This window comes from Oncorhynchus clarkii, chromosome 14, assembly GCF_045791955.1.
Source record: "Oncorhynchus clarkii lewisi isolate Uvic-CL-2024 chromosome 14, UVic_Ocla_1.0, whole genome shotgun sequence".
NCBI lineage: Eukaryota > Metazoa > Chordata > Actinopteri > Salmoniformes > Salmonidae > Oncorhynchus > Oncorhynchus clarkii.
The window spans coordinates 17,315,843-17,338,905 of NC_092160.1; the positions used below are offsets into that span (position 1 = coordinate 17,315,843).

The 23,063-nt window shown below is 43.3% G+C and overlaps 1 protein-coding gene across 8 annotated transcripts in view; it reads left to right on the forward strand.

Moving 5' to 3' along the window:
• Positions 1 to 23,063, forward strand: part of LOC139366360 (glutamate receptor, ionotropic, AMPA 2b) — a 61,463-nt gene that overhangs the window by 24,337 nt on the left and 14,063 nt on the right. For all 8 annotated transcript variants that reach the window (XM_071103751.1, XM_071103743.1, XM_071103745.1 and 5 more), the window contains exon 3: positions 7,206 to 7,445. In XM_071103751.1, the coding sequence (XP_070959852.1) occupies positions 7,206 to 7,445 (240 nt within the window). The remainder of the gene's footprint in view (positions 1 to 7,205; positions 7,446 to 23,063) is intronic.

Sequence of the window (23,063 nt, forward strand, 5' to 3'; positions counted from 1 at the left end):
GATCATGGAAAAGGAAATGAGGCCAGTGACACTCTGAAGCATCTTATCATGGAGCAGGAAATGAGGACAGCAACAGTCAAAAACAACCTCTCAGGGAGCAGGAAATGAGGCCAGCGACACTCTAAAACATCTTGTCATGGAGCAGGAAACAAGGCCAGCAACACTCAAGAACAGCTTGTCAAGGAGCAGAAAACGAGGCCAGCAACACTCAAAAACATCTTGTCATGGAGCAGGAAACAAGGCCACTAATACTCTAGAACAGCGTGTCATGTAGCAGGAAACGAGGCCAGTAACACTCCTAAACAGCATGGAAATGAGGCCAGCAACACAATAGAACAACCTTTAACTGAGCAGGAAACGTGGACAGTAACACTCTAAAACAGCAGCAAACAAAACCAGCAACACTCTAAAATAGCTTGTCGTGGTGCAGGGAACAAGGACATCAACACTCTAAAATAGCTTGTGGTGGAGCACGAAACAAGGCCAGCAAAACTATAAAACAGCCCTTCATGGAGCAGGAAACGTGGACAGTAACACTCTAAAACAGCTTATCATGGAGCCGGAAACGAGGCAAGCAACACTCAAAAACAGTATTTAAGATACTATTTGAAGAGGTATGTTTTCGGAAGATGGGCAGAAACTCTGCTGCCCTAGCTTCAGGGGGAAGCTGGTTCCACCATACTGGTTCCATCATATTGACCTACAGAGCATTTTCGGTCATGATGAAGCGAATATCTGTGGCGACCAGGGTTGGGGTCAATTCCATTTAAATTCTAGTCCTTTCAGAAATTAAACCCAATTCCACATTTTCCTCATTGAAAAACATGGAAGAGAATTGCAGTTTCAGTGTACTTTGTCACGGCCGTCGTTGAAGGAAAACCAAAGTGCAGCGTGGTAAGCGTACATAGACTTTCATTTTAAAATGTCGCCAACAAAACAACAAATGAAAGGAACAACCGTGAAGCTTACAGGGCTAAGTGCCACAAACAAATTTAACTTCCCACAAACACAAAAGGAAAAAAGGCTGCCCTGATTTAGAAACATACCCGGCCAAAACAAAGAAATACAAAAACATAGAAAATAGAACATAGAATGCCCACCCAAATCACACCCTGACCAAACCAAAATAGAGACATAAAAAGCTCTATAAGGTCAGGGCGTGACAGTACTCCCAAAGGTGCAGACTCCGGCCGCAAAACCTGAAACTACAGGGGAGGGTCTGGCTCAACCCACTTTGGTACTGCCTCTGGTGCGGGGACCCCTGTCGCTGACCCGGACTGGAGATCCTCGTTGCGGGCCCCGGACTGGGCACCCTCGTTGCGGGCCCCGGACTGGGCACCCTCGCTGCCGGCCCCGGACTGGGAACCCTCGCTGCGGGCCCCGGACTGGGCACCCTCGATGCGGGCCTCGGACTGGGCACCCTCGCTGCGGGCCCCGGACTGGGGATCCTCATTGCAGCCCCGGAGTAGGGACCCTCGCTGCGGGCCCCGGACTGGAGATCCTCGTTGCAGGCCCCGGACTGGGGACCCTCACTGCGGGCCCCGGACTGGGCACCCTCGTTGCGGGCCCCGGACTGGGCACCCTCGCTGCCGCCCCGGACTGGGCAGCCTCGCTGTGGGCCCCGGACTGGGCACCCTCTTTGTGGGCCCCTGACTGGACACCCTTGCTGGAGGCCCTGGACTGGCCCGTAGAGCAGGCACCGGACTCACCAGGCTGGGGAGACCTACTGGAGGCCTGGTCCGTGAAGGAGGCACGGGATGAACCAGGCTGGGGAGACCTACTGGAGGCCTGGTCCTTGGAGGAGGCACAGGATGAACCGGGCTGTGGGGGAGAACTGGAGATCTGGTGCGTAGCCTTGGCACCACTCTTCCAGGCTGAATGCCCACTCTAGCCCGGCACCTCCAGAGCGCAGGCTCAGGTCGAACTGGGCTGTGGGGGAGCACTGGAGCTCTGGTGCTTAGCACTTGCACCTCTCCTTTTGGCTGCATGCCCACTTTAGCCCGGCACGTGCGGGGAGCAGGAACAAGCCTCACTGGGTTCTCCTGGCGAACTGGGGATACCTTGCGTAGAGCTGGCGCAGGATAACCTGGGCCGAAGAGACGCAATGGAGACCAGGAGCGCTGATCAATCCCTCCTGGCTGAATGCCAACTCTAGCACGGAAACTGCGGGGAGCTTGCAGAGAGCCCACCGGGATATGAAAGCGCACTGGAGACACACGACGCAGAGCCGCATAACCTGGTGCCTGACTAGTCACTCTCTCAGGTCTATAACCTGACTGATTGAGAACCATACCCGGCCAAAACAAAGAAATAGAAAAACATAGAAAATAGAACATAGAATGCCCACCCAAATCACACCCTGACCAAACCAAATAGGAGACATAAAAAGCTCTCTAAGGTCAAGGCGTGACAGTACTTCCTGAATTGACTGGAATTGAAATGGAATTGACCCCAACCCTGGTTGTGGTGACCTCCAAACTTCATGACTCATCATTACTATGGAAGCCTAACAAACTGAAATGAGAAGACATGCTTGGGGTGCAGGTTAGTGCAGAGGAGCTGGAAAGTCTTCACACAGAGAGATGGAGTCAATTAGGGCTGAACACATAACTTTCTCTCTGTAGTTATGGTAATGACTCCATTTTCACCCAAATAACTACGTAGCACTCACTCTCACAGGGAAAGTTCACGTTCCACTGTCTGTGACCACTTGCTCTGGGCACAGTTTACCATGGTAGCAGAAGTTGTCTCAACACTCTCAAGTGTCCTGTCCTGGTCTCCTTCTATCTGTTGATAGACCATAATGCTGGTCTTTAGTCGTCTGCAGTAGTTACTCATTTTGGTCGACACTTCTTCTCTAGTTGTTTGAGTCTCATATTGATTCCACCTGTCATTATTTTGTTCTTATGTTATTACAATTAGAACTAGCGATGAGGATTTAGATGCTGGAATGCTGTTGTATATTTATTTGTCAACTCAAACACACACACACAAACTGCAATCACACTCCACAATAGAAACTGCACGACATTGTTGGGATTACAATTTACAAATCAGTTACAGTTATCTTCTCCAAACATTACTCAGATTACACCTAAGTAAGTTTCCACTGTATGGTTCCCTCCAAAACAACAGAGATAAGAAGTAGAAACTTGGTTGGAAAGCATAGCGAATGGACACGGCACTGAAATAATAATATCATTTTCTGTCAGTCTGACCTCAAATTGCCCAACTAGGACCAAAGAGTTTCACCCAGACACTCTAGTCTAGAGGGGGTATTTCCCAATGCAAAGTACAGCGCACTTTCATTGGAAACCGGTTATACAGTATGTGACAGGCATTTAATGGCTTTTCTGATTCCTCTCCTTTTCTTCCAGTAACAGTTTTTGTGGGTTGTTTTTTGTCTTGGGATGGGACATCATTGGATATTTTGATTTTGTGTGGGAAATTTGGTTGTAGACATATCATTGTTCGATTTTACAGTACAGCACAGCTACTTAGGGCAGAATTACAGCAGTTAGCGTGTGATACAAATTGTATTTGATTGGAAGCCACATCAATGGATGGCGTGCCGTGTCATCAACTAAAAGGATTAGGGTTAGCGTCACAAAATTGATGGAGTGATTGGACCGCCTTAAACAATGCTATCCCCGATGACTCCTGACAACCTTTTAATTGACAGACAAACTTGACATATCAATAATGATTTTGGCAGGATATGAATGTGGGGCTGTCAATTGGAGGCATTCAACTGAAATGTCTGCCTGGCATTAAGAGTGGCGTAAGGGATTTGTGAAATACTTCAGTGTTGAAGGAAGTAGGAGAATGCTGTGGTAAGATACTTGGTGGTGTCACTCTGTTTTGCTTTGGAAGTTGCTCCATATATTCCAAGTAGCTTGGGTGTCCATATTTTCGAAGTAGCTTATGTGGACGATCATATTCACTTTCCCCCCACTTGTTAGACAGAAATTGTTTCTGCCAATAGAGTATGCATTAAACTAGGCCCAACAACTAATCAAACCTAAGTACAAACCTGATGATATTCAAGCCTGTCCAGCATGTTAACATCAAAGATGGCCATCACAGCCTATAAAGATGTGAAGCAGCAAGATGTCCATTTTAGCCGAGGCAGCTAATATCTAATGGGTAGACTACAATCCCCCGGTGTCAGCAAGTCAACACAGTTTCACCGTGCTAGAGGCCAATGATTAATTGGATTCATTACAATGGACAGACATACATGTCCAAGTCAATAAGGCTGATTAACCTACACTTGAACAATAGACATTTACAAGCGACACCCCAATATGCTGACCGTTGACCAAATGTTGTATGAATACAGCTGAACCACTGAGCCATTTAATATTCCTATTTACAGTACCTATGCACAGCTACAGTCGCTATGCATCATGTATATTACAGGACTTCCGTTTGTAATTCATGTGATGGGGCATAGGGATGGACTCACTCATTTGGGAACGTGCAATAGTGAACTGTGTAATGTAACTAACTGCAAAATAAAAGGGCTGTGCAGGGTACAGGAATCATGGATGCTGAGATTATAGGCATGTGCAATAATATTATGTGCACTGCTCAGGGACGGATGATAAAGGGTAATGTATATGAGGGAGGAGAGAAGTTATGGGGAAGGGGGGGTTGAAGTCCTTCAGCTTTTTTTTGTATTATTATTTTTTTTAATTTGCAGGTTTGATGTTATGTCTATCGCAGTGCATTTTCTGGTAAGTAAAGCAAATATCTGTGAGAAACAGACAATAAAGAATTATCTAATCTAATGATAGATGGATTATACCAATCTCAAACAGAGGTGATTGTACGGAACCAACCTATAGTCGATCTATAGTGTATTATATCTACAGTATGGAGAAAACATCAGGAAAAAGGAGACAGAAACCACGGCGAAACCAACAGAAACACGCCACATACAGTAAGAGAGTAAACCAACTGAACTTTAATTGTATATGAATAAAAGCCCGTCCTTAAATTAGCATGGTCTTCCTTCCCAGCACAAGCTCTCCAAGGAACAATAAATAGTATAGGCCACAGTAGAGCCATACGGGACAATAGTATAGGCCACAGCAGAGCCATACGGGACAATAGTATAGGCCACAGCAGAGCCATACGGGACAATAGTATAGGCCACAGCAGAGCCATAAGGGACAATAGTATAGGCCACAGTAGAGCCATACGGGACAATAGTATAGGCCACAGCAGAGCCATACGGGACAATAGTATAGGCCACAGTAGAGCCATACGGGACAATAGTATAGGCCACAGCAGAGCCATACGGGACAATAGTATAGGCCACAGCAGAGCCATACGGGACAATAGTATAGGCCACAGCAGAGCCATACGGGACAATAGTATAGGCCACAGTAGAGCCATACGGGACAATAGTATAGGCCACAGCAGAGCCATACGGGACAATAGTATAGGCCACAGCAGAGCCATACGGGACAATAGTATAGGCCACAGCAGAGCCATACGGGACAATAGTATAGGCCACAGCAGAGCCATACGGGACAATAGTATAGGCCACAGCAGAGCCATACGGGACAATAGTCTTGGCCACAGCAGAGCCATAAGGAACAATAAATAGTATATATCACAGCAGAGCCATACGGGACAATAGTATAGGCCACAGTAGAGCCATACGGGACAATAGTATAGGCCACAGCAGAGCCATACGGGACAATAGTATAGGCCACAGTAGAGCCATACGGGACAATAGTATAGGCCACAGCAGAGCCATACGGGACAATAGTATAGGCCACAGCAGAGCCATACGGGACAATAGTCTTGGCCACAGCAGAGCCATAAGGAACAATAAATAGTATATATCACAGCAGAGCCATACGGGACAATAGTATAGGCCACAGTAGAGCCATACGGGACAATAGTATGGGACAATAGTATAGGCCACAGTAGAGCCATACGGGACAATAGTATGGGACAATAGTATAGGCCACAGTAGAGCCATACGGGACAATAGTATAGGCCACAGCAGAGCCATACGGGACAATAGTATAGGCCACAGCAGAGCCATACGGGACAATAAATAGTATAGGCCACAGTATAGCCATAAGGGACAATAGTATAGGCCACAGCAGAGCCATACGGGACAATAGTCTTGGCCACAGCAGAGCCATACGGGACAATAGTATAGGCCACAGTAGAGCCATACGGGACAATAGTATAGGCCACAGCAGAGCCATACGGGACAATAGTCTTGGCCACAGCAGAGCCATACGGGACAATAGTCTTGGCCACAGCGGAGCCATAAGGTACATATAGATGTCGGTGCCATAGTGTAGCCCTGTATTGTACTGAATCTTTCAACTATCTCCCAGGAGAAGTTTTGAACCTCAAATGGCCTACCTATGAACGTAACTCAAGCAGAAACCACAACTGCTCAGAGTATAGGACTTACAGTATATAGGGCTCCCGAATGACACAGCGGTCTAAGGCACTGTATCTCAGTGCAAGAGGTGTCACTATAGTTCCTGGTTCGAATCCAGGCTGCATCACATCCAGCCGTGATTGGGAGTCCCATAGGGCGGCGCACAATTGGCCCAGCGTCATCCGGGTTTGGCCAGAGTAGGCTGTCATTGAAAATGAGAATTTGTTCTTAACTGACTTGCCTGGTAAAACTTTATTAAAATATAGAACGGGTCATATCAATGTCCATAGATGTCCATAGATATCCAACATGAAGATTTGATGAACTGTCTTTCACAATGGTTGCTCTTTTTCTTACATACATTCCCACTGTATTGAATTCTATAATAAAAGCCCATAACATTTTTACCAGTAGCTTTCAAATATTGTGCTGTTGTAAGGAAGAGCTCCCCAGGCATTGCTTATGGACAGCAAAAATACATGAATCAGCTAAAACAAGCCACTCCAGTGGCAGGGGCTCCTTTAGACAGTAATAAAGTTCATAAACATTCAAACTTACATTTGTTACAGCACTTGTTTGAAGCCAATTGTCTCACAGTATAGCTCATTTTTTAGAATCTTCGGTATCTTCTAGTTTGTGTCCTGTAATGACCTTGTTTTAATGATGGCGCAAATAAAAATGAATGTGAAAACAGACAATAAATCGCATCTTATCTTAATGTAACACTGTCATCCAATACTTAAGTACACTTCTCCTCATGACTGTTTTGCAACTTCTCTTGTTTCAGTCTGTTCCCAGTTCTCGAGAGGAGTTTACGCCATCTTTGGATTCTACGACAAGAAGTCGGTCAACACGATAACGTCGTTCTGTGGGACTCTGCATGTGTCATTTATCACCCCCAGCTTCCCGCTGGATGGAACTCACCAATTCATCATCCAGATGAGGCCTGACATCAAAGGACCCCTACTCAGCCTCATTGAGTACTACAAGTGGGACAAGTTTGCCTATCTCTACGACAGTGATAGAGGTAAGAGATACTAGTTTAACAGGACAGAATCTACCCCATTTAAATGAAAATGATAAAAGTCACTGGCTGACTACTTCCACTATGGGTAAACAAATATGAAAAGTTTTGTTCAAATCAAAAAGAGTGCGGTCAAAAAGACGATTGATTTCATGTGTAAAGACACTAAGGACAACAGGTTTGACTCATCAATAAATCAAACCTAAGTCAAACCCTTGATTGGTTGAGTCGAGTTTGGAAGCATTGGGTTGGAACAAGAGCCTGGACATTGTTTTGGTCCCCCTCCCACCCACCCACTCACCCACTCACTCACTCACTCACTCACTCACTCACTCACTCACTCACACACACACACATTCCTTCACACTTCACATACAGTACAGTGCTTCTACTCTCTGTTTATTATCTATGCATAGTCACTTTACCCCTACCTGCATGTACATATTACCTCAATTACCTCGACTAACTCGTACCCCTGCACATTGACTCGGTACCGTTCACCTTACCACAGAGGGGTTATATTAGTGTGTAGCCCAAACTGTTAGGGCGCTACAGACAGAAGTTGACAGATCGGCTGTACCGACTTCAGACGAGTCCCAAGATGCATGTGGGGGTCGTAGATCAAACGGAGAACACCATCGTGTTCGTGAGGGTCTCATCTTTTCATAGAGGCCAAACCATTTGTATGCTACAGCCAATTTCGTGAGAAGACTGATTTTCAGGATGTCTCATGGTCTGACAAACACCACTCTAGCTCCATCACTATTCACCGCAGATGCAGAAGTGCGACATTAGCGGATGCGGTGGATTGAGATTGAGAATGCAAAAAAAACATATCTCTGGCTTTAACTGACAGATTTTGGGGGAGATTATTTTTCTTATGCTAATTTGATTTTCGCGGGGGAGCGGACATCAACTCTGGGGGCTTAAACAAGTAATTCAGAATGTTCTCATTTGTGTGGAATTAGAAAACGAGGCTTTTAAACTATAAACAATTTCCTAGTTACAAACACTTCCGTCAAGATGGCTTCCCCATTCCTGACACACTCAAACCAGGAAGTGACTATGGGTGTGGCTAGGGAGTGACTGGGGTGGAGCCCACAGCCTATACATATCTCAAGGAACTGTGGAACCTTATGGGTTACAGAATAAAGAACACTGCTTTTTGACATTATTCAATCTTGACATAGAGGTTACTGTATATTAATAAAGAGGACTTATTTTTACAAACACTGTAAAATTCCTGAAGGTTGAAGAGAAGACAAGTACTGTATATGAAACCCAACTGTGATTAAATTATATTACATTCAAACTACACCTGCACAGGTATTCATGGAGTGACCGCCCTCTTGTCAACACATCTAAAGCTAACTAGAAAGCACTCAAGCAAATGAGAGAAGACTAGAACTGTCTATGCACTGCAAAGGTTATGCTTCTAGACTGTTTGCCATACATTTGATGTGACACGTTACATCCACATAAACGAGACATAGCAGTACCACACACTGAGAAAGGTACCAGGAGAACACGCTGTAAAGGGCATTGTGCTGCATGACAAACCACTTGTCAGATATTATCAACTAGGACCATTGCACCTCCTGTGTGAGAGCTTGTTTCATGGCTCGCAGCAAAGTAGGAGGGCAGTTCCCTGACAGTGAGGGTTTTGGACCTTGGGGCGGTGGTCCCCACATGTCCTGAAGAGTGCTGGGTTTTTCAAGTTTCTGTTGTATAGAACTCAACCAACAGAATGCTCTTTAAAAAATATATTTTGCTAGAGAATGACCTTGCTTTTGAAACTGTCTAAAAGTCTACACACTCCAGAAATATTCAGGTGAAGTGATTGTTATAGCCCCAGTTATTTTTGTCTATGTGCATGGAAGCTTTCAACCTTGTTGATGCTTTTCAGTATTTTTTATTTGCTGTGTCGTGCATTAGGCTAAGGATGATGCATTGAGTTGTTGCCCCGGGGGATAATGCAATGTCAGACAGTATTTACCCTTTGTGATGACACCACTTGGCTTGACACAGGCCTAGACTTCCCAAAATGAAATCACATTCCATGTGACTGTCCTGGTAGCAAGGCTACAAGCAGTGGTGTAGTTGTAAAACAAATAGGTGGGTAAACGCTGATCGTTTTCCGCGGTGACTAAAGTAACGCTTCCTGTACTTTCAATGCATTTCTCTGCAAAAGGTGGGTAAACAGTCACGCAAAATAAAAACAGTATTTACATGCGTTTAACATCCACTGCACCACTAGTTACAAGACTTTCAACAAAGAGTTCCATTCCAGTCTAATTTTTGTACCGGAGGCAAGAGTAATATGCATAATACATATCATTGGGCTTGTATAAGAGTAGTTGAAAGGCACGATAGGATCCAATTACTTTTTGTTATATGATGCTATCAGTCTTCATTTCCATGATGTCAAAATGAGAGTGATTTTGGATAGCAGTATGAAGTAGCACTTTCAGTTGGAGTACAGTAGGTGATGATACCTGATGATAGAAGCTAAGAGCGGGTTTGCAGAGTCACAGTGGAATGGAAGGCTGACCTAAAAGAGAGAAAATCTGAATGTGTGATTTTTACCACTGTCTTTATGGACCAGTTTCTAACCTCAACACGGTGTGGTAGTGCTACTGGCTAATACAGGCTTTACTCTCTCTCTCGCTCTGTGTCTCTCTCTCTCTCTTAAATTGTAGACATTTAGCAGACACTCTTATCGAGAGGAACTTACAATTATTGCATTCCTCTTAAGATAGCTATGTGGGACAACCACATACCACATGTTGTCTCTCTCTCTGTCTCTCTCTATTTCTCTCTATCTCACTCTGTCAATCTCTCTGTCTAGTTCTCTCTCTGTATGTCTCTCTGTCTGCCTGTCTCTTTCTTGTACTCTCTATCTGTCTGTCTCTCTCAATCTCTCTCACACTTTCTCTCTCTTTTCTACACTCTCTCGCACTCAATTGAATTCAAAGGGGCTTTATTGGCATGGGAAACATATGTTTACATTGCCAAAGCAAGTGAAATAAACATTAAACAAAACTGAGAAGAAACAAATTTAACAACAACATCAACAATAAGAAATTTACAGTAAACATTGCACTCAATAAGGTTTCAAAAAGATAGACATTTTATCTTATATTATCTGCTATGTATAGTGTTTTAGCAATTTGCAAATAGTTGTACTATGAATAGTGGGGGAAGATATGGTGGTATTTACAATCTTGTTTGTGCTCCACTGGTTGCACTATTCTCATGGCAACGGGCCACAAATTGTTCTGCTGTGATTGCACATTGTGGTATTTCACCTAACAGATATGGGAGCTTATCAATGTTGGGTTTGTTTTCAAATTCTTTGTGGGTCTGTGTGATCTGTAGGAAGTATGTGTCTCTAATGTGGTCATACATTTGGCAGGAGGTTAGGAAGTGCAGCTCAGTGAGCACATATCGTGTCTTCTCTTGAAAGCCAGGTCTGCCTATATGGCAACCTCTCTCAATAGTAAGGCTATGCTCACTGAGACTAGTCATACTCTTAATTCTTCATTTTGTATACTCTTTGTTTAGCGCCAGATAGCATTCCAATTTGCTCTGCTTTTTTGGTTGATTCTTACCAGTATTTTTTTGATTTCTCATAATTTGGTTGAGTCTAATTGTGTTGCTTTCATGGGGCTCTGTTTGTGTTTGTGAACAGAGTCCCAGAACCAGTTGGCTGAAGGGACTCTTCTCTAGGTTAATCTCTCTGTATTTGAGGGCTTTGTGGTGGAATGTGTGGACATCGCTTCCTTTCAGGTGGTTATAGAATTTAACAGCTCTTTTCTGGATTTTGATAACTAGTGGGTATAGTCTAAATGTTGCTCGGCATGCATTGTTTGTGGTTGTACCAGGAACACAAAGTATATTTTTGCAGAATTCTGCATGCGGTCTCAATTGGGTGTTTGTCCCAATTTGTGAATTTTCGGTTGGTGAGTGGACCCCAGACCTCACACCCATAGAGGCAATGGGTTCTATAACTCACTGAAGCATTTTTTTGCCAGACCCTAATTGGGATATCAAGTTTTATGTTCCTTTTGATGGCATAGAAGGCCCTTCTTGGCTTGTCTCTTAGATCGTTCACAGCCTTGTGGAATTTACCTGAGGTTTTGATGTTTAGGCCGAGGTAAATAAAATATTTTGTGTGTTAAAGGGATACAGTGTCTAGCCAGATGTGTTGTCCTGGCAACTGGACCTTTTTTGGAACACCATTATTTTTGTCTTACTGTGTATCAATGTCAGGGCCTAAGTCTGACAGAATCTGTGCAGACTATCTAGATGCTATTGTAGGACCCCCTTGAATGGGAATAATAGGACCAGATCATCAGCAAACAGTAGACATTTGATTTCCGTGTCCGGTAAGGTGAGGCCGGGTGCATCCCTGTCTATTGTTCTAGTGCCCTCGCCAATTCATTGATATAAATATTGAAGAGGGTGGGGATCAAGTTGTCTCACCCCACGGCCATGAGGAAAGAAATCTGTGTGTTTACTGCCAATTTTAACTGCACACATATTGTTTGTGTACATTGATTTTATAATGTCATATGTTTTTCCTCCCACACTGATTTCCACCCATTTGTATAGCAGACCCTCATGCAAAAAAATGAGTCAAAATACTTTTTGAAATCTGCAAAGCACGAGAAGACTTTGTTTTGTTAAGGTTTATTTGTTTGTCAATAAGGGTGTATACGTGATCTGTCATACGGTATTTTGATAAGAAGCCAATTTGACATTTGCTCACGACATTGTTTTCACTGAGGAAATATTGGAGTCTGCTGTTGATGATACTGTAGAGGATTTTTCAGATATTTATGTTGAAACAGATTCCACGGTAATTATTGGGGTTAAAGTTGTCTCCACTCTTCTGGATTGGGATGACCAGACCTTGGTTCCAAATATTGGGGAAGATCCCATAGCTGATGATGAAATTTAAGAGTTTAAAAATAGCCCATTTGAATTTGTGGTCTGTATATTTTAACACCATAGGCCTTTTGGGGTTGGAGGGTTTGTATATTGTCCTGTAGCTCATCCAATGTAACTGGAGAATCCAATGGGTTCTGGAAGTTTTTTTAATAACTGACTCTGTTCAGTAAATTATCATGTTTTTGTTCTTGGTTCTTTGTTATATGGCCTAAAAGGTTGGAGAAAGGGTTTATCCATACATCTTCATTTTGGATAGGTAACTCTTCATGAATTGTTGTTTGTTTAGTGTGTTCCAATGTTCTAAAAAGTGATTTGATTCTATGGATTATTCAATCACATTGAGCTTTTTTTCTGACATGTTGTTCCTTCTTTTTTCTTGGTGCATTTCTGTACCGTTTTAGTGTTTCCACATAGTGAAGGTGTAAGCTAAGTTTTTCTGGGTCTGTGCTTTTGGTTGGATAGGTTTCTCAATTTCTTTCTAAGGTTTTAGAATTCTTTATCAAACCATTTCTCAATGTTGTTTGTTTTCTTAGGTTTTCTGCTGGAATTTAAATTACATACAGTATGTTAGCTAATAGTTCAAATATACTGTTCATGCTTCCAACTGCTAAGTTTACACCTTCACTATTGCAGGAAAACATTTTGTCCAGGGAAATGTCTAGGAGGGATTTGTTGTTGGCCAATTGTTTTTTGGTAGGTGTATAACACTACCCTCTTTCCATTTATAGCATTTCTTAACAGCATGCAGTTTTTTTCGACTTTGATGATTCATGGTTGAGTTTTGATCTGTTCACATAGATTGTGATTTGACTGTGGTCTGAAAGGGGTTGGCTGACTGTGAATGCCCTGGGAGACTCTGGGTTGAGGTCAGTGATAAAGTACAGTAGTCTACAGTACTACTGCCAAAAGATGCATTATACAGTGGCAAGAAAAAGTATGTGAACCCTATGGAAATACCTGGATTTCTGCATAAATTGGTCATAAAATTTGATCTGATCTTCATCTAGGTCACAACAATAGACAAACACAGTCTCCTTAAACTAATAACACACAAACAATTATATGTTTTCATGTCTTTATTGAACACACCGTGTAAACATTCACAGTGCAGGGTGGAAAAAGTATGTGAATCCTTGGATTTAATAACTGGTCGACTGCACTTTTGCAGCAATAACCTCAACCAAACATTTTCTGTAGTTGCGGATCAGACCTGCACAACGGTCAGGATACATTTTGGACCATTCCTCTTTACAAAACTGTTTCAGTTCAGCAATATTCTTGGGATGTCTGGTGTGTACTGCTCTCTTGAGGTCATGCCACAGCATCTCGATCGGGTTAGAGGTCAGGACTGGGCCACTCCAGAAGGCATGTTTTCTTCTGTTGTAGCCATTCTGTTGTTGATCTTCAAATGGCGGACAGAAAGCCTAACATTCTCCTGCAAAATGTCTTGATAAACTTGGGAATTCATTTTTCCATCGATGATAGCAAGCTGTTCAGGCCCAGAGGCAGCAAAGCAGCCCCAAACCATGATGCTCTCTCCACCATACTTTACAGTTTGGATGAGGTTTTGATGTTCATGTGCTGTGCCTTTTTATCTTCACACAGTGTTGTGTGTTCCTTCCAAACAACTCATCTCTAGTTTCATCTGTCCACAGAATATTTTGCCAGTAGCGCTGTGGAACATCCAGGTGCACTTTTGCAAACTTCAGAAGTGCAGCAATGTTTTCTTTTTGGACAGCAGTGGCTTCTTCCGTGTTGTCTTCCCATGAACACCATTCTTGTTTAGTATTTTACTTATCATAGACTTGTCAACAGAAATGTTAGCATGTTCCAGAAATTCTGTAAGTCTTTAGCTGACACTCTAGGATTCTTCTTAACATTGAGAATTCTGCGCTGTGCTCTTGCAGTCATCTTTGCAGGATGGCCAGTCCTAGGGAGAGTAGTAACAGTGCTGAACTTTCTCCATTTATTTTCTCAATTTTTGTGCTATTAATCTCGGCCAAGATAAAGCAAAGCAAAAACAACAACACAGAGTTACACATGGGATAAACAAACATACAGTCAATAACACAACAGAACATCTGTATACAGTGTGTGCAAATGAAGTAAGGAGGTAAGGCAATAAATAGGCCATAGTGGCGAAGTAATAACAATTTAGCAATTAACACTGGAGTGATAGATTTGCAGATGAGGATGTGCAAGTAGAAATACTGGTGTGCAAAAGAGCAGAAAAAAACAAACAAAAAAAGATGGGGATGAACATCAAGAGTTTTAGAGATACTTTTGTAACCCGTTCCAGTTTTATGCAAGTCAACAATTCTTAATCTTAGGTCTTCTGAAATCTCTTTTGTTCGAGGCATGATTCACATCAGGCAATGCTTCTTGTGAATAGCAAACTCAAATGTTGTGATTGTTTTTTATAGGGCAAGGCAGCTGTAACCAACATCTCCAATCTCGCCTCATTGATTGGACTCCAGGTTAGCTGAATCCTGACTCCAATTAGCTTTTGGAGAAGTCATTAGCCTAGGGGTTCGCATACTTTTTCCAACCTACATTGTGAATGTTTAAATGATGTATTCAATATAGACAACAAAAATACAATAATGTTTGTGTTATTAGTTTAAGCACACTATGTTTGTCCATTGTTGTGACTTAGATGAAGATCAGATCACATTTGATGACCAATTTATGCAAAGATCCAGGTAATTCCAAAGGTTTCACATACTTTTTCTTGCCACTGTAGGTGTACCTACCAGAGGAGTCCCCTCGAAGGCTACTATTGACTATGTAAAGACCCAGCGTGCAACAGAGATGCAGGAGTTGTGACCCGTTTTTGTTGGTTGTTGACGGGGCTTGGTTGGGTGTAGGAGTTGGGCCTGTTGCTCTGCTCACAACCTGGGCATATGGGAAGTCCATGTTGAAGTCCTTGCTGTAGGGATTGGAGGCATGGAGGGGCATAGGCCTGATCTGGGGGGGGGGGGGGGGGGGGGCTGCATAGGGTGTGGCCAGGGTTAGTTTGAGGGGGTCGACTGGTTGGGGGTGTGGCTGGTGATGCTGTGGTCTGGGCGTAGGTCCTCTGGGTGCAGGTCTGGGGGGTCTGGGAAGGAGACTTGGTTCTGGGAGGGAGTCTTACATGTCTGGGTGGGGTGCTCATCATTCTGTTGCTCCTGGGTGAGGTACTGGGTCTGCGGTTGAGTGTTATGAATCTCAGGGTCCTGGAAAATCTTGTAGAGGTGTACTTGGTCATAGAGGCTGTCCAAATCAGACAAACAGAATGATCCCTTTGATTATTGTCTAATTCCTTCTCGCACTCTCTCCTCCTCTCACCTTTTCCCTTTGCTTGGGACTTCAGTGCACAACACATCTCCTGTCTATGACTAGGAAAAAAAACTTTCTAAGCCAAACTTTCATATCATAACCACTAACCTCTACACAGCCTACATCGTTGTCACCATATTAACATCATAGTCAACATAGCTACTAGAACTAAAGCGTTAGTAAACCTGCTACAATCATGCATTGTAGTGTACAGTCAACAGCAAGCAATTTAGAAGTTACACCGGCGAGCCCCGGTGGCAAAATATTTATAAAACCAAAAGCTTACTTTGACTTAGAAGAGTTCCAGTGTTGGATAGCCATAGCCAAAACATTCTAGCTAACATAGCATCCTTCACTGTTTGAGCTGGGTGTTTGTATATGCTAAACTAGCTAGCTGCAATCGCTAGCTAAGTAAGTGAATGTAAAAATGAATACATATAAAAATAGCTAGCTCTCTCTCTGTGTCTTGCTTCTTCATTGTATGCACTGCAGTGATAGCTAGCTGTAGCTTATGCTTTCAGTACTATATTAATTATCTGATCCTTTGATTGGGTGGACAACATGTCAGTTCATACTTTAAAAACTCTTATAAGTTGGAGGCTGTCCTCCAGAAGTTGTCATAATTTTTCTGTAAGGCTATGGAAGGGGGTGAGAATCACGAGCCTCCTAGGTTTTGTATTGAAGTCAATGTACAATACCCAGAGGAGGACGGAAACTAGCTGACCTCTGGCTACATCATGGTGCCTAACCATTTGAGTCTATTAGGAGCAGAATTTCTGGCTTTTTTGTGTCCTCAGTGTGTGTGGGGGGGTTTGTCAAGAGGGCTATCACGGGGGCTGACAGGGGTTACTAGGAGGGGGGTGGGTCTAATGGGTTAGTGGGTCCTGTCTTGTCTGTCCTGGCTGTGGTCAGGGTCTGAAGAGGGATGTTCTGTTGGCTTCTCTGGGGTGGATGGCCAGCTCACTCACGAGTTGTTCATTGTCCCATCTCAGCTTTCTCACCTCCTCCTTCAGCACTCTCCCCCTTCTTCCTGCTGGGCTGTTTTTCCTCTCCCTCCTGTTGGAGTTTTGTCACCACAGTCCAGAGTGCAGACACGTCTCTCTCCCTTTTCAGCTCTCTGGTTTAGGGGGTGTTGTTGTGCTGGTCTGTTGGTACCTGTGCTGTCTGGCACTTTCTCTCTCGCTCTCTCTTTCTCAAACAGGGCTGGTTACAGTGGAGTGTGTAATAGCATTGACTACATTGAATAGGGCTCAAGAGAATATCCATGGTCTCAGAAGGTCCAATTAGCATGTGCTAATCCTACAGTGCTAGTTGTAGTGGAATGTTGTGCTAGGGTGAGCTACATAAAACAAGTATAATGGAATGTTTTATTGAGAATGCTAATGCTATAATGCTAGTCCCTGGTTGATGAGCTCTCTCTGGCTCGCCCCTTGTGCATATTTCCTCATCACATTGCTCTGCCTAATTAGGTCAGATAGATCCACACTCATTCCCATGGCAACCGATGTGCAGTGCGTACACTGGTGTGGTGGCTCGTTGGTGTATGTGGATTGGTGTGTGTGTGTTTTTAGAGTCTGTGTGCATGTTTGTGTGCTTCCCTGCATCTGTCTGTCTGTGTGTGTGAATGTGTGTTGTCGTTAGATATAATGAATCCCATCAGCCCATTGGGTCTAGTTACTAAACCTACGCCTCTACTGACTTCCTCGATAGTCCTTTGAAAGCGATACTGTCAAGGCTACAATGGAATTTGGAGGGACATTTAAGAAAGAGCAGATTTACGTTGCTGTAAATAATGTGTTCTCAGTGCCTTAGGGAAATAAGGGTTCAATGTTAATGAAATGGGCTCCCAATACCATTCTACAATGTGCCAAGGTATTGAGGAGATGCAACTAACATGTTGATGTTGATGAACTTGACAGTCACGCAAGAGTCAGTCAAATTATTACTGTCTCATGCTTCCTACCAGGAAGAGTTTGTACTGGATACATCAATGTTAGGCTCAAAGTGGGTGCTTAGCTAATTATCCAATTAAGAAAAGTGGTAGCTTGATTGCTGTCCTGATAATTGACTGCCACTTTTAAAAAGTCTTGAGTCTTTCCCAGAATTTCAAATGGACCCTATCCCCTCCTCCCTAGTCCTTCCTCTCTAGCCCTGTCACGCCCTGACCTTAGAGATCCTTTTTATGTCGCTATTTTGGTTTGGTCAGGGTGTGAGTTGGGGTGGGCATTCTATGTTTTGTGTTTCTATGATTTACTATGTTTTGGCCGGGTATGGTTCTCAATCAGGGACAGCTGTCTATCGTTGTCTCTGATTGGGAACCATACTTAGGTACCCTTTTCCTCACCTGTGTTTGTGGGAAGTTGACTTTGTTTGATGCCACATAGCCTTAAGCGTCACGGTTTGTTTTTGTTGGCGACAGCTACTATTAAAAGTATGTATGCTCAACACGCTGCACCTTGGTCCAGTTCTTCCTTCAACAGCCGTGACAAGCCCCTCCTGTAGATCTGAAGGGGTTGGATAGGAGCAATATTGCAAAAATGATATCAATCAAAAGGCAAACATCAAGCAAGTACCATATTGCCTATACCTAGCCAATCCCTTCAGATCTCCTAGTGTCCACGGATGAGGGGCTATGGGGGTCCATTTAGATTAGATCTGATCTGGGAAACAGCTGTAAAGATTTGACTTGATGTAAGACTAACTTTGATGATTTACACAGCTTGACCACCAAGATCTTGTCCACCCCTTGAATATTTTGACTAAGCTACAGCTGGCATTCTTTGAAATTTGGGGATAATCCTCGCTCTGCAGTGTTGCACAATGAAAGATAAGAGTTTTGTGTAAAATTCGGGTTTCTCATTAAGTGCAATTTGTTTCATATCTCCCTATGGTTGCTTGGGGCATTAACCCTTTTAATGGGGTTAAATTAAGGTTAGATGCTTTGTAGAACATATTTCATAATTGTTCAAATGGATGGGATATGATTGGCCCCGAGCTCAACAACAACAAATACTGTATGTTTGAACAATACCAGTATATGTTTCCAAACCATGTTGATGAGAAACAATGAGGAGTGACACCTCCGAAACAGAATTAGTATAACACTCAGAATGAACCCACAGTGCACTTTCCCTTTATCTGCATGCAATTGAATTGGGGGTTTAGTCTGGAGAGAGAGGTAATGCAAGTATAGGTTCACACCTTGAGTACAGTGTTCTATATTCTGACTGAACTCAACGTGTGGTTCATTCTATCTACAATGGATTGAATCTTGAATTAGAATCTAGGGAGATGTTCTGGACGTGTATGTGTGTTTCGACTCTTCTCCCAGCCTTTGCCACCTCTGTGGGTGAGAGACATCTTCTCTGACAGCCTCTGACGATCCTTCAGCCTCACCACTCCTCCTCTCCCAAGGCGCTAGCTGTCTCCACAGCCCGTCTGTCAGCCATCCACTACCCGCCATGATGGAGGGAGGCTGCATGGGAAATCAGCCCGTCTCGACGCCCAAACTGTTTGGGAAATGGAAAATGAAGGAGAAACCCCATTGGTCTATTGTTTTTATTTGTTGGTGATGTTTTTGTTGATATTAAGAATGGCATACATACTAGGCCGGCACCATGTGGAATGATAGGAATATTTTTCACGGAAAGTTCATTACTGGTATGGTATGGTGTTTTCACTTCACCTACAGTATGTTACCTGTAGATATACTGTAGTATTGGGTGATCTGTGTCTAAAGTACAATACAGGCCAGGGTTTGAGGAGAAAGAAGGAAATTGATACTAAGGTATTAACACAGTGGGACTGTGTAGACAGTAGAGGTGCAGTCATGTGAAACAAAGGGAAAAACACAATGAACACAATAATTATTGACCCTTTACATATAACTATGCGGTGAGTATAGAATTCAATCATCCTGTCTATAACAATTTTTCTGCATAATTTCTCAACATTTTTATTGGAAATACAGTGGGGCAAAAAAGTATTTAGTGTGCAAGTTCTCCCACTTAAAAAGACGAGAGAGGCCTGTAATTTTCATCATAGGTACACTTCAACTATGACAGACAAAATGAGAAAAAAAATTCCAGAAAATCACATTGTAGGATTTATTTATTTTTGAATTTTACCCCTTTTTCTCCCCAATTTCGTAGTATCCAATTGTTGTAGTAGCTACTATCTTGTCTCATCGCTACAACTCTCGTACGGGCTCGGGAGAGACGAAGGTTGAAAGTCATGCGTCCTCCGATACACAACCAACCAAGCCGCTGCTTCTTTAACACAGCGCACATCCAACCCGGAAGCCAGCCGCACCAATGCGCCGGAGGAAACACCGTGCACCTGGCCACCTTGGCTAGCGTACACTGCGCCCAGCCCGCCACAGGAGTCGCTGGTGCGCGATGAGACAAGGACACCCCTACCGACCAAGCCCTCCCTAACCCGGGCGACGCTAGGCCAATTGTGCGTCGCCCCACGGACCTCCCGGTCGCGGCCGGTTACGACAGAGCCTGGGCGCGAACCCAGGACTCTGATGGCACAGCTGGCGCTGCAGTACAGCGCCCTTAACCACTGCGCCACCCGGGAGGCCCTACATTGTAGGATTTTTAATGAATTTATTTGCAAATTATGGTGGAAAATAAGTATTTGGTCAATAACAAAAGTTTATCTCAATACTTTGTTATATACCCTTTGTTGGTAATGACAGAGGTCAAACATTTTCTGTAAGTCTTCACAAGGTTTTCACACACTGTTGCTGGTATTTTGGCCCATTCCTCCATGCAGATCTCCTCTAGAGCAGTGATGTTTTGGGGCTGTTGCTGGGCAACACGGACTTTCAACTCCCTCCAAAGATTTTCTAAGGGTTTGAGATCTGGAGACTGGCTAGGCAACTCCAGGACCTTGAAATACTTCTTACGAAGCCACTCCTTCGTTGCCCGGGCGGTGTGTTTGGGATCATTGTCATGCTGAAAGACCCAGCCACGTTCCATCTTCAATGCCCTTGCTGGTGGAAGGAGGTTTTCACTCAAAATCTCACGATACATGGCCCCATTCATTCTTTCCTTTACACGGATCAGTTGTCCTGGTCCCTTTGCAGAAAAACAGCCCCAAAGCATGATGTTTCCACCCCCATGCTTCACAGTTTGTATGGTGTTCTTTGAATGCAACTCAGCATTCTTTGTCCTCCAAACACGACGAGTTGAGTTTTTATCAAAAAGTTCTATTTTGGTTTCATCTGACCATATGACATTCTCCCAATCTTCTTCTGGATCATCCAAATGCTCTCTAGCAAATTTCAGACAGGCCTAGACATGTACTTGCTTAAGCAGGGGGACACGTCTGGCACTGCAGGATTTGAGTCCCTGGCGGTGTAGTGTGTTACTGATGGTAGGCTTTGTTACTTCGGTCCCAGCTCTCTGCAGGTCATTCACTAGGTCCCCCCGTGTGGTCCTGGGATTTTTGCTCACCGTTGTGATCATTTTGACCCCACGGTGTGAGATCTTGCGTGGAGCCCCAGATCGAGGGAGATTATCAGTGGTCTTGTATGTCTTCCATTTCCTAATAATTGCTCCCACAGTTGATTTCTTCAAACCAAGCTGCTTACCTATTGCAGATTCAGTCTTCCCAGCCTGGTGCAGGTCTACAATTTTGTTACTGGTGTCCTTTGACAGCTCTTTGGTCTTGGCCATAGTGGAGTTTGGAGTGTGACTGTTTGAGGTTGTGGACAGGTGTATTTTATACTGATAACACGTTCAAACGGGTGCCATTAATACAGGTAACGAGTGGAGGACAGAGGAGCCTCTTAAAGAAGAAGTTACAGGTCTGTGAGAGCCAGAAATCTTGCTTGTTTGTAGTTGACTAAATACTTATTTTCCACCATAATTTGCAAATAAATTCATAAAAAATCCTACAATGTTATTTTCTGGATTTTCTTTTCTCATTTTGTCTGTCATAGTTGAAGTGTACCTATGATGAAAATTACAGGCCTCTCTCATCTTTTTAAGTGGGAGAACTTGCACAATTGGTGGCTGACTAAATACTTTTTTGCCCCACTGTATATGTTTGTATCCCAGCTGTGAAATATTGCAAATATCACTTATTTACATTTTGTGGGCTTTTAATCGTTATTCAAGGCGATTGATTTCTGTCCTACGAGTTCAGTTCCAACCGAAGGATATTCTAACAGGTTTCTCTAGCGTTCATGGTATCAATATAGTGTCGGAATCTGTTTATTGACGATGTTTAGCGTTTGTGAATATGTAACTGAACACTCTGTTGAGGTTTTTAAGTGGCAGTAGTTTAGTAAAGCTACTGTATAGTGTGGTGATTCCTGACTATCCCAGGTAGATACAAATATTTCCTAAAGACATAAAAGTATGAAAATGCTTCTCACATGTAATGCTGAGTCTGAACATGCAATAAACCTGCATCCCAAAATATTAACAAAATTATTTCCACTCTGTGAAGATGCTTTCTAAAATACAGTATGTTTAAATTTTACCCAATGCATAGGCCTAATAATTTACAATATTGACCATTAGCCGGGATTCTCTTGTTGCCTCGCGTCAGCGCATGGTGAGCGGAGCTTAAATCAGAGCAAATTCCAATTATCTTCTTTAATGGGCACCGGAGAAACAGTTAACCTTAACTGAGTCATAATGACCCTACAGTAATCATGACTTATGTGTTCTGAGGAAAATGCTTGCCTCCATCTACTATCTTCACAAGTACCCCCCCCCCCCCCCCCCCCCGACATCGACATCTCACCTTCATGAACACTGCTGCCTTGTCGTATCAAATCAATTAGCTGTAATTCACCATCTAGGATGAAATGCTCACACCCTTTAATATCAAATCATGCTCCAACTGCCCTCTATGGAGGTTGAGATAAATGCACACTACTCTTGTACTGTCATTAAACAGGGTGGGACACAAGTAGAATAGGAACATTAGAGTTGATGTAACAATTGACTTAAGCCTTGGCCAACTCTTTGTAGAGAATTGTACAGAAAGAACGGGGCAGAGGTAACTGTACACAGGAGTAATTCTTACAGTATGATGAACTGGACTGTGTGGGTCTTATAGCCAGACAGTGTGGTAGTAGAACTGTGTGTTACATTTCACCACAAATGTTGGTTGATGTTGGCTCCTCTAATGTCATATATCCATCTATTTGCATGGATATGAACCCTACAATGAAATGTATTCATGGGTCATGTTCATTAGAACACACCATAGCAAAACATTTTGCGACAGAAAACAAAAAAAACAAGCATTTCTTATTGGAGTAGTTCAAATAGTGCCTTCTCATCTCACCCAGTTTCAGAGGATTTTCTTTAGTTTAATGACGAATGA